Source organism: Corvus kubaryi, unplaced genomic scaffold (assembly GCF_017639235.1).
Source record: "Corvus kubaryi isolate FWS band 111438036 unplaced genomic scaffold, C.kubaryi_AGA036_p1.0 37398, whole genome shotgun sequence".
Classification (NCBI taxonomy): Eukaryota; Metazoa; Chordata; class Aves; order Passeriformes; family Corvidae; genus Corvus; species Corvus kubaryi.
This window is the reverse complement of record NW_024581137.1, coordinates 35,468,106-35,480,401: the sequence shown is the minus strand read 5'-3', so window position 1 is coordinate 35,480,401 and position 12,296 is coordinate 35,468,106. Positions and strand designations below refer to the sequence as shown.

Genomic DNA, 12,296 nt, shown 5'->3' with positions numbered 1-12,296 from the left:
TTGGGTCCATGGAGTATTGCTGATATTAATATAGAATAATATTCTGCTAGTTAAGATTTCAATAATGAGTCTTTTAAATAGTTGAGTGTCTTTACTTAAGTCCATTCCTTTTTCCTTGTTCTGTCTTATTTTAATTTAGGTTTTAATATAGAACTTACTTTTATACTATGTTACAAATAAAATACAAGATGGCTAGTGGAAGGAGCTATTGAAAAATGTAACTGAAAAGATTAATGTTCTCTGTGTTTAAGAGCTCTGTTCATGGGCAGTTTGATATCCCAGTTTTTCTCTTTGTACAGCTGTTCTGCAAGAAACAGGAGAAGGAATTTTTTTTTTTTTTAAATCAGTATGTGGCTGAAATTCAAATTGCTGAGTAATGTTTTAGAGAAGTTCTGAATCTTTAGGTTGCTTGTCCTTTTACCATTTGGCTTAGGGAAGAAAGTAAAACAACCAACCCCCACCAAATCTCTAGGATTAAAACCAAAAATATTTTGTGACTAATGATGTAATTCATGAAAATTTTCCAATGGAGTAAGTAAAAGTACATGGGGGACTAAACACCCATCTACTGTGGTTTCTATTTTTAAGAGCAAGACTGTACTGCAAGATCATTAAATAATAATTGAAATGGCTTTAGTATCTAGCAAGGAAAGAAAATACTTGCTAGCTGTGTATGTTATTGTATGTTATTGATTCATCCTGCTTTTATTTTTTACATTGTTGGTTGAAAATAGCTAGAGTTAGGCTGTGTATCTGAATATATTACAGCGTCTAAGTGAGAATTATGTTTTTAAGCTACATAGTCAAATTCTTGAAAGCTTTATTAGTCATTAAATACATGACCCTATGGAAGTTTTTTTCACTTAGTTTACATAATAGCTGAACTTCGTTTATTGCAGAGCTGTTCAGTATGCTCAGACACAGCTCTGCTGGCAAAACCAGTAATTGTGTGTCTACTTTCTTTTTTGACTCTCTCAGGTACTGATTGTTGTATAAATGGCTGTCTTGCCAATGAATTTTTAATTCAAATAGTGTTAGTTCCATCTAAGAGATGCAGTCAGAGGGTTAAGAGGTCTATAACTGAATTGCTTGAGCTGAAACCCCCAGATCTGGGTTTTTTAAGGGGTGGAAGTAGACCAACTTCTTTATTGAGGTGCTAGGCCTTCTAAAAGTAAACATCACTTCAAATTAGACTTCAGTGAAATAATGTTCTTTTTCTTGCTTGTTCTTGGGAGTGCTGGAACTTTCTGGCTGACACTGAAGTACTTAGAACTGCAAGAAGTAACATTTAAGCACCTCAAAACAGTCAAGTCCCATACAGTCTTGGTTACTTTACAACTATAATTATCAGACTGTTTAAATAAATGTCATCCTCACTTGCTGTTGTTTAAGTAATGTATTACTTGGCCTGTTTTTATTTAGTGTTTAACCCTTTTTTTCTTTCATTTTTATAGGAACAATTGGATGTAGCACTTTCCAAAATATGCAAGAATTTTGATATCAATCATTATACAAAGGTTCAGCAGGCTTACAGGCTGCTTGGAAAAACACAGGTTAGTACTTATCTTCTGAGGAAGTTACAGAGAATATTCAGCATGAAGCTTTGAATACTGTGATGGAAACTTATTTTCCTAATTGTTGTGGTTTAATCCCAGGTGGCAGCTTAGCCCCCCACAGCAGGATGCTTCCTCCCCCTTGGTGGGAAGGCAAAGTCAGATGGTGTTCAGCCATCCCCAGGACAGCAGGACTCCATCATGTGTTAACAGTGACTTATGAAGACAAACTTCATCACTCCAAACATCCCCCTGTTCTGTCTTCTTGCCCCAGCTTTTACTGCTAAGGATGACACCACATGTAATGGAATATCCCTTTGGTCAGCTTTCCTGGCCGTGTCTCCTCCCAACTCCTGGTGCGCCCCCAGCCCAACGTGGAGGGTTGGGGTGAGAAGCACAAAAGGCCTTGACCCTGTGTAAGCACTGCTCAGCAATGGCTAAAACTTCCCTAAGTTATCAACACTGTTGCCAGCACAAATCAAAAACACAGCCCCATGCCCCATAATAGCTACTGTAAAGAAAATTAACTCTATCCCAGCCAAAACCAGCGCACGAATGCTGATGGATCTTGCTGAGTATACAGAGGTTTTTATAATGCTCAGATAATTTAGCAGTACTTGCTAAAGGTAAGCTGTGTGTTACTGCAGCATGTAGCTTTTTGGACGGGTTATAACTGTAACTGTTGCATATTTCAGCTCTGTTTGTACTACTCTTGGCACTATTCGTTCTATTTGGTCATGTGAATGCTATTTTTTTATAGCTAGGTCTGTGTTTCTGGGTTGTGCACAACCTCTGCCTTGAGTATTTCCATTTTATATTGCACTCTTAACATGGTGGGAATGGTACATGTGAGGAGGTAGTTTTTTTGCAGTAAAATACATCCCATGGCATGTCAGACACATACTGTGAACGTGTCCTGAAAGTTACATCTGTGTGCGCTTAGAGCATTTTCTGTGTAAATAAGAGAAGACCCAAGTTCTCCCATAGGATGGAGTTCTCTTCTGTTTGGTGCACTGCCTTGAGGCTTCATACTGGCTTGTTTTTCTGAGAAGGCAGTCAACCAGTTTCCTTCTGCAGCAGGTCTGAAGTATGGGAGATAATATCAAGGTCCTGTGAAGTAAAGAGAAAGGGTAAGGAGACTTGAAAGTCTTGGAGGCATGTTTTGTCAGTGATCAGTGTTCATAGCACAGTGAGGCTGCACGTGGTGGTGCCAGTGTAACAGTGATGATTTACTTAGGCAAGAGATTCTCCCAGAAAGATTTAGTTGCTAAAGATCAAGTCAAAGAACGTGTCCCCTGATGAGCACAGGACAAGAACCCCATTAATGTTTTATTATGCTTGTTTTTTTTAATGGTATTTCCAAATGTCAGAAGCATATCTGATATAAGATTGCCTTTCTTTGGTTTGTTTTAAATTTTTGTTTGTTTGTTTTGCTTCTTTCTAATTAGAACCTTTCTAGCAAAGTTGGGTTCTTTTTTTCCTGGCTTGACAGTGTAGCTCTGCAATAGGATAGAAATGGATTTATCTTCCCATACTTTGTTAATGTGCAGAACTATTGGAATGCAACTTAAAATCAGAGAAGAAGATTAATTAGACTTTTTCTTCTTTTTGTGCATTGTATGCAATTTCTTATTAACTGAGCAAAAATGGATACAATTCATTCACTGCTCCAAGTCAAGTGCATGGCATGTTGAGAAAGGCAGATTTTTTGTTGGAAAGGAGTGAAGTTTCTGACAAAACTGAAGTGTTACTTGTTACTGCATGGTTTTGCCTGCTTTGTTCCATTTAGAGTGACTTGTTTTTGACATTCTTTTTATTAAAGTAAGTATTTTGAACTTGTCCTGAAAATAATTTAGTTGCATTGTTATTGAAATATCTCCCATACTGACCTCTTTGCAGTAAACAAAATGTCAAGATCCTTCGGTATCTTCAGTACTTTTCATTATTTCATTTGTCATTCTGTTTTCTTTGGCTAATTCAAGTCAGGACTAGCTGTAGAAGATGGGCTGTTTTCAATAGAGTTTAAGCAGAATTCTTCTTCATTTCTTATGGAGTAATTGAGTTCTCAGCTCTTGTCAGTAGGTAAAAATGTCAAATATGAAGTAGTGAAACTGAACATTTTCAAATCTGCAGGATCTGATAACTTTATTCTTGCATATGAAAGACTATTTTTATCAGTTCCTGTATACCATGTGCTGATTATATGTATGTCCTGAAACAGTGAGAAAATTCAGTTTCTGAAATGGAATAATGTTACAGTTTATTAACAACAGGGACACTTGGGAAACACCCTGACCTGAAACTCAGACATGATTATGGCAAAACTAATATGTTATGTAGTCATTAGTCCTTAGTACGTATATGTAACTTTTTGCTGGAAAAAGTAGTCTTTTTTTTAAAAACAAATGTCTTTTTTTTCTATCAAAAAGAGGAGTTTTATAGGAAATTTATTTATAAGATGTGCATGCCTTTCTGTGATACTTAATTCTACTTTGGGTTCTTCGGTCTGGCAAGTGGATGAAGACTTTGTAATCATGCTTTTAATTTTAATGATTGCAAAGGAAATACTTTTTATTTAGTTGGAAGTGTTTCCACTGGGAGAAAGAGCATGAATCTCAACTAATTTTTTTTTGACACATTATCAGTATTTGGGAGGGTAAATAAATGAGTGAATAAATTCTATAATTAGCTATATTATATAGCTGTAAAATTAATATTTATTAGTGACAATGTACAAAAAAAAGATAAATTATAGAGGGAAGATGGCAGAGGAAACTGGTTTTACTTGTAATACCTGAACTCTTTTATGTGACCATATTGTAATATCGCCAAGATCTATGTTAGGTATTTTTGAGACAGAGATTGGAGGACATGCTTACAAGTGTTCAGTACTGAAACAGACTTATGTTAAAAGATGGTGGCTAAAAGGTGATGGTATATGACAAATTGAATTTTACTATTTGATTTTATGTTACTCCATTTCTTTCAGACAGCAATGGACCAGTTACATATGCACTTCACTCAAGCCATTCACAACACCGTGTTTCAAGTAGTCCTTGGATATGTGGAGCTGTGTGCAGGAAACACAGACACCAAGTTTCAGAAGTTACAGTACAAAGACCTCTGTACAGTATGTAATTCTTGCATATATGTATGGTTTTTAATCTGATTTTTTTCACTGTTGTAAGTGTACCTTATGTCAGTACACTCAGTTGTTAACCCTGCAGCTACTCTTGTTTCTTAATACAACTTATGGCCACTTGAGGTATTTGTTACTCACAACTTAATGTTGATTTTGATTGCACTAAATCTTAGGACCTTGGAGTTACTTGCACTCCATCTAACAAACAAAGAGCAACATTTCAAAATGTGTCTCTTCAGTATGATATGCTAGTTATTGGAATAACTATTATCTTTGAACTTTATTCCAGTGCATTTAGGTAGTATTCACAATTTCTCTGATACTGCATTTCAGTAAGAATTTTTGTAAAGATGCTAATTTAACTGGAGTCTTCCCATTTTTCCTGACTTTGTATCATTCACTTTTCATCCTCACATTTAATTTCACTCTTTTGATATCGGGGTAAGGGGCAGCTGTAATATTGAGATTCAAAAGCCTGATGATAGGCAGATCACGGACTGGAAATATCCATGTATTTTCTTCTAGTATAAATTTTAAGTGCAGCTTCTTGCATAGTTTGTAATGTTGTTAGAATGAATTACTGTAGTTTGGGTAGCATTTTTAGTTCACTCTTTAATATTTTCACATGTGATTTTACTGTTACACTTTGAGAAATTTTCTAAAACTTCAGTTATGGGGAAGAAGAATGTGAGATATTTTAGGTGGTTCTAACATTGATTTACAATTTGGTATCGTAAATGTTCTTTAGGATGTTTATTTCAGTCACAGATTAAGCCCTCATCATACTTCATCAACTTAAGGACCCATCCCATCAGTTCCAATTTATTAAATTAAAATACAGTCACAAGGACATTGAAATTCATATTCTGATCTATTTTCTGTTCTTTCACTTCTCTTATCTCCTGGGATCATGTAGCTTCCACTAGTAAACAACACATCTGCATTGAAAAACATTTCATTTTAAAGAGGTGCTGCTTTGACTTAAAAAGCTTACATAATCTAAGAGCCTTCATATAAATGAAAGTGTGATATGCAAAATAGATTTATTGGAAATAATTGACTTAAGTGTTCATGAACATAATGAGTAAGATTCTGGATAGGTGGTATTTCCACTTCACTGAGATGCATTCTAGCTGCAGAAAGCCAGCAAACCCTGATCTTTGTTGTTTGGATTGCAGTCTTCCATTTTTTGCTATGAGCCTTCAGAGTGGTTTTATTTTCATTTCTTAGTTTCTAATGAACTTTTCTTTTAAGTTTCTCTTCTTTTTTTGGTTTATAATTCTGTATGCCCTTCAGATAATTCCTTGATAATGCTAATGATACTAAGCCCATTTATTTACACTTACAAACTACTACTGAGCTGCTTCTGACCACTTCTAAAATACAGTTTGTGTATTACTGTTTATCCTTATATTTGAGCGTGTGGAGGAATCTTTCAGGTGCTTGGAAATATCACATTTTGTATTACACAGAAAGAGTGTGGTTTTAACTGCATGGTTACAAAATTATTACCTCATTATTTTTATTTGTTTTTACTTATGCAAAACCTTAATGAGATGATGCTTAAGTTATGTGACCCTTCAATAGCTGGCATTCTGTATAATAGGAAGGTACTCAGACTTTGGGACTTTAATGTACTATGAATGTTGCTGTAATTGCATTGAAATTTGCTTTTTAAATTTTTCTTTACTATCTTGGTAACCATTAGATATTTAGGGACAGGCTGCAGATGGGAAATTTTGGTGTCTTACAAACCATGCTGTTCGGTGTTGGTTGTTACCTATTGCAATGCATTTGCGAAATCAGGATGCTGAATAAGATGAACTATCATAGCAATTCAATTTCTAACTTCCTGTAGAAAAAACAGCAGGTTTTCATCTCATGCATTCGGTTGTTGGGGAATAAATTGTTTAAGACTGAAATATGAGCCTTCTTTCCCTTTGTTTAGTTCTAGTGAGAGCCCTCTTCAGGCTATCTATGCTGTTAAGCCAGGATGCCCTTAACATATAAAGGGTTATGGAGTACTTACTCTAATTAAATAAGGGAAATAATATAAAATTGAGTATTCCTTTTGAGGCAGATAGTCTGCTGTGTGTTTCTCAAAATCTGTCAAAATGAACTCATCTAGCTTATTTCCATTGTGTATATGGTTAGTGGGGGACTAAAGTGGCTTTTTTCTTTGTTTTGTTTGCATCTTTTTGGAAGTTGAATACTGGATATTGTAATAATGTGAGTCTTTTAAAAAAGAATAATATTTTCAGAAATTCTTAAGCATTTATCAAAGTTAGTGCTTATACATTCAGAGTTGCTGTTTCATTGTTGAGTGTTTCTTTTCTTAGCAATATGCCATGCTTTTACATCTTTTCTCTTTTTGAATATTGCTGGAGCAGGGCAAAGCTTGGCTGCTTCAGTCTCAAGATTTGATTTTCTTTATTCTAGTATAAGCTTAAAGAAATTCAGTTGTTTCCTTAGTCTGTATTGAATTATCTTGGTATTTAGTAAGTAATCCTTTCTTCCTGTCCACCTGAAAGTCAGTATGTCTTCAAGTATAGTGATCTGCACAAACTTTCGATTTTACATACTAAAAGCCCTGAAATACAGCAAGAGTAACATTTCCTGATAAGGTAGTAGTGAAAATTGCTGAATCAGCAAGTTTGTTTGTTTTTAGACTACTTCTTTAGAGCTCGTTCAACCCAGTGGGGTATTTGCCAGGAGGGCTTCTCTGTAGCACTGAAATACAAAAGTCTGTATCATTGAACTGACTCACTGGGGTGGCTGCATCCTTCTGATAGCGAGATGTGCTGACCATTAGACTTCATGGCTTTACTTCTCTCTCTGTGTCACTGCAGAATAAATGTAGGAGGTAGTTAACATACAGGCCAATTGAGAAAAGGAAAAAAAAAACCACTAACAAAAGCGCTTTGTACTTTTGAACAGCATTTGATCAGTTGACCAAAATCAGGAATCTGTCACCTCTTAAAATACGTTTAAAAATGAAATTGATGTATGTCAGCTCAGCTGTATGAATTTGGAGAGTTTTGTATGGTTTGTGTCACTGCAGCAAAAAATGAACACAATTTTGAAGTTTCACAATGCTGTTTTGTTTTTCTGTAGCATATTACATCAGACAGCTACATCCCATGCCTTGCTGATCTCTGCAAAGCCCTCTGGGAAGTCATGCTCAGTTACTACCGAACGATGCAGTGGCATGAGAACCATGACCAAGATGAGGCAGCAGTTGTGTCTTCTGGTAAGAAACTTCTGGAAGCAAAACTTGGATATTTGGAAATAACTTTTCTTGTGCTCAAGTTATTAGTTTGTGTGTTGGTATCTTTGAGGTCTTGGCTCAGTGCCTTCAGCATTTGTGCTTATAGTGTGCAGTAAAGACTGAAACACTCACTGGATTTTTTTTGCTCTTCAGTATAAGGTTAATTTTTTAATGAATATTTGTATGTGCCAGTCTACCAGATATAAAGTATTTTATTTTAAACAGTGCTTAAGCTAAACGTCCTTCCCCTATTGTGTGGAATCTTAAAAGCAGCTAATAAAAAAATTTTAAAATGTGTTTTTGCTGAAGCTGTTTTTTGATTTGAGGCCATTACTTGAGATGAAAGTTTTTATAACTATATCAGACGTAAAATTCAGAGTTGAAATATTTGCTTTTGAGATGCACTATGTGAAGAAAGATTCTAAAGTTTTGATTGAATTGCCCATTGTCAATAATATTTACATTTACATTTTAAAAAAGTTACATTTTCTTCTCTCGTTTCCATTTTGCTGTGGTTTTTGCTGATGTAAAACCAAGCAGGTACCATAAAGTACTTATTTCATGGAAAAATTATCACAGTAGACTCCTTATTCAGCCACATATGTACTTATAAAACTAGTTCCACTTAGTGTTGTTACTTGCGCTGCCCTGAGGAAAGAAAATAATTGGCACTCTAAAGCCTTTTACAGAAACTATTCAGCCTAATATATATATATATATATAGAGTATATATCTATATATCCCTAATAAAGTGATATATACAGTCACATGCATAATTTTAAATGCGGTGCTTTTAAATGCATGCCAGAGTGTTTTGGTATGTCTATTACTAATCTTCTGTCACTCAGTTTTTAATTTTCTGGAGGAGATGTGGCTTAGCCATAATGTACAACTGAAATGTAGGTCTACTGAATCACTTTTTCAAATACCTCGGCAATGATAAAGCGCACAGAAGGGAATTTTACAAGCACAGTATAATTTCAGAGGGACTGTAAATATCTACTGGTTGGTTTTTTTTCTAAAACTCATTGCTCATTCTGCGGTAATTATTAAACCTGTACATGGAATTCTCATTTCATACTTGTTGATTTAATGGCTGTGATATGTGGTAAAGCCAAAGCAAAATTCCTGTAAAAAAGGCATGTGTGTCAGAAGGAAGCAGGGAGGCAGTTCAGGAGACTATGCTAAAGTTTTTCCTCAAATAAGCCTCATAGACTGGAGCGATAGTTGTACCACTCTGTCTGGCTTTTATAATTTTGGGAACTCAAGGCTGTCCCAGTATTGTCCCAGTTAATGTCAGCACTCTGAGAAAGTACCTTAAATGTGTCAAGGGACTCTTGATCTTAGGGCACAGGCACAACTGTAGAAGTTGGACTTCAAAGACATTATTTATATAGCTCTTTGTATTTTAATAGTGAAACTTATCCAAAAGAAGTCCTTAGAAAGACAGAATTAAGTATTTGTATGTAGAACTTTTTCACTAATTTTCTCTTCAGTAAGATTAAACTAAAATTATCAACATAACATGAAATTATTTCTACGTCATATTCAATGAGCTGCTACTTATTCTGTGATTTTGTTGTTTGTACAGTAAACAGCAGATTGTTGTAATTTGGGGTTTCATCCCTGAAAATAAACTACTTACTAGAAAATTTTCCATTACACTGTTTGTTGTAGTCAGAGCACTGTTTATGTTTTTAGTAAAAAGTCAAACAGAAAATGAGTTTTAATGGGACCTATGCAGATCATTTTTGTCTTTCCTGCTCGAGTCAAAGTTAACTTCGAAGTCACTGGTTTGTGTGAGGGCATGCCTGGTTCAGTTGGATTTTCACATACCATGAAATTTACTATCATGTTGATGCAATTTACATGTATTCATGAGACAATGATTTAACAGAAGACCTGAAAGTGAGTGGTAAAATGATCACTATGGCATTTAAACTCCTGATTTCACAAGTGTAATCCTGGGGGTAAAAGTTGGTAACAACTCTAGTATCTGTAAAAGATTCAAAGAAAAGCAAGAAGAAAATGATGTAGGATGTAAATTGAATTTCAACCATTTTAATTTTCAAAATGTTTTATTTATAGTACTGTGTAAATTCTGTGCAAGACCTGCTTAGTATTCAAAGAGTGAAGCTAGAGGACAGAGATTTGATTGATTCCTTTTTTTGGCTTTCCTCTACCATACAAGGATTAAACAAAAACCTTTTGTTATGGGTGAAAGCTGCCTTTTTGAATTTTTGAGAAATACTGAAAAACCTGAAGAATTACTGTATTTAAATCAGGCATCTAGAATAATAACTCCTGGGTGGTTTTGTTCCTTATTTTTATGTGTAGTTATGAATATTTATATGTTCTCTACCTGTTCCAAATTCCTCAATGCAGAATGTGTAAATGCTTGTCCAGTCCTTGATTTTCAAGGAAGTTATCCTAAATTAATGTGTTTGCATGTGTGAAATTAGCTGCAGTGCAGTTCATTCAAAGACTGGAAACAAGACATTCTAGCATGACTGGCCATAAACCAGGAGCATTGGGAGACTGACAGAGAGAGAATATTGCATGATTTTTTTAGTGAACAATAACATTTATGTTGCAGTGTCTGTCCAACCATTCCTTCATGAACGGCAGCTTGTGAGTACAGGTACTATGGTCTTAATCTAGAGAACTGGTCAAAGGCACTGACTTGTTTAGGATTGGCTTCAGTCTGCAGGAGTTTAGAAGAGAGGAGGTTGCAGAAATGTATGAAGAGTGTGCTGTTGCTAGGATTGCTGGTTTTGTTTCCTTGGACAGTCTGAGAAAGGTTAAATCCACTTAGAGGTTTTCTGCTTGGGTTATTCTTTCTGTTTATGTTTCATTTAATCTTCTGTGGAAGATCAGGAAAATGCATTTGTCAGAATTATTGCTTTCAGAAGATGAGCATATTGAGGTACAGTTACTAAATTATAATTTATGTAGGCAGTAGGTAATATTTGTTTTATGATTTTTCTTTCATAAGTAAAATCTTTTTTGCATGCCCTGCAACAGTAGATGTAGTACGGAATTATGTTTAAGGCTGTTTTATGTGCAAACAAGACATTCATCATCTCATTTTGACTTACTAGGGTAAATTCTCAGTTAACCTGCAAAAGCAGTCTCAATATCTTTACACAGGAAAAAATTGAACACAGCTTTGCAGCCTTGGAAGAAATTAATATCCCTAATATAAACCCAAATTCCCAACTGTATTTTATTATGTTTTTAATTTTGATGAGGAGTTATTCAATTGACAGTACTGGAGCTTTTACATTCTGGCTGGTTTTTATGCTGGTTCTGTGTTCTTGAGTTCCAGCTGAGTGGGCAGACACTTTAACTCAACTGGCTTGCCAGTTGTTCTTGGTAGTGTTTGTATGTTCACTACTGTAATCCCTAGCTTGCAGGTAAAGCTTTCTCAGTGTTTGATAAAGTTCATAATTTAATAACATGTCCAGACACACCTTATGGCTCCATCTGCAAGAAATCAAGCAAGGCCAGCATCCTTCTCAGTATTCATATTCCCCACATAATTTAAATGGAGGTGCAGATGTAGAAGATACCATATTTTTGTCGTTCCTGTTAAACTTACATAAACGTAATAGGCAATAGTTCTTGTTCTGAGAAACATACGCTGGAAAGGTTCGAATCAGAAACCAGATGGTTGATGGGGAGAAGGACAATGTAAATGATACTCTTTTACTTAAAAAGAGTCTGGCCTAGGACTGGGAGAATGAGTCACTGCTAAGTGCTGTTTATAATTGGTGATTGTTGCAGAAGGAAACTCTGCTCACTTGACAGTGAGCACTGGATGATCTGAAGAAGATACAATCAAAACATGGTCAGACTGCTGTGCTCTTGTGTATTTTGGTTTAATTGAATTGTCAGTGTCTGATACAAGTCTTAACAATTCCCGTTAGTGAATGTTTTTTCTTTCCTTCTCTTAAATATGTGGTAGTCCAGGCAATGTTGCAGGGTCTGTTCTGCACACATCTGAAAGGTTGATCAAAATCTTGTATCCAGCATCCCATTCCTTACTGGCCTCTTTAGTAAGGTGCACACAATATTTACATGATATTCACCTAGACTGCCAGTTCTGGATTCAGGGCAAGGCATGACAAGGAAAGAGCATTTACTTTGTTGATGAAAATTTCTGAGTGCTGACAAATTGAGGACAGATGTACATTCTTTATGTTTCTGGACTCTTCTTCAGTAGACAACAAAATTAGACATGAAAAATTGCTCTTTTCTCTAAGGAAGGTGAAACTAAACCAGGAGTTTTTCTGGAAAAAGCTGTGAAGCCTAGTAATGAAGAACTGCAAAG

The 12,296-nt window shown here is 35.4% G+C and overlaps 1 protein-coding gene across 3 annotated transcripts in view; it reads left to right on the top strand.

Moving 5' to 3' along the window:
- The window catches only part of VPS50 (VPS50 subunit of EARP/GARPII complex), an 85,612-nt gene that overhangs the window by 26,422 nt on the left and 46,894 nt on the right, over positions 1-12,296 (top strand). For all 3 annotated transcript variants that reach the window (XM_042043228.1, XM_042043227.1, XM_042043229.1), the window contains 3 exons: positions 1,455-1,553; positions 4,543-4,683; positions 7,810-7,945. In XM_042043228.1, coding sequence (XP_041899162.1) covers positions 1,455-1,553; positions 4,543-4,683; positions 7,810-7,945 — 376 coding nt within the window. The remainder of the gene's footprint in view (positions 1-1,454; positions 1,554-4,542; positions 4,684-7,809; positions 7,946-12,296) is intronic.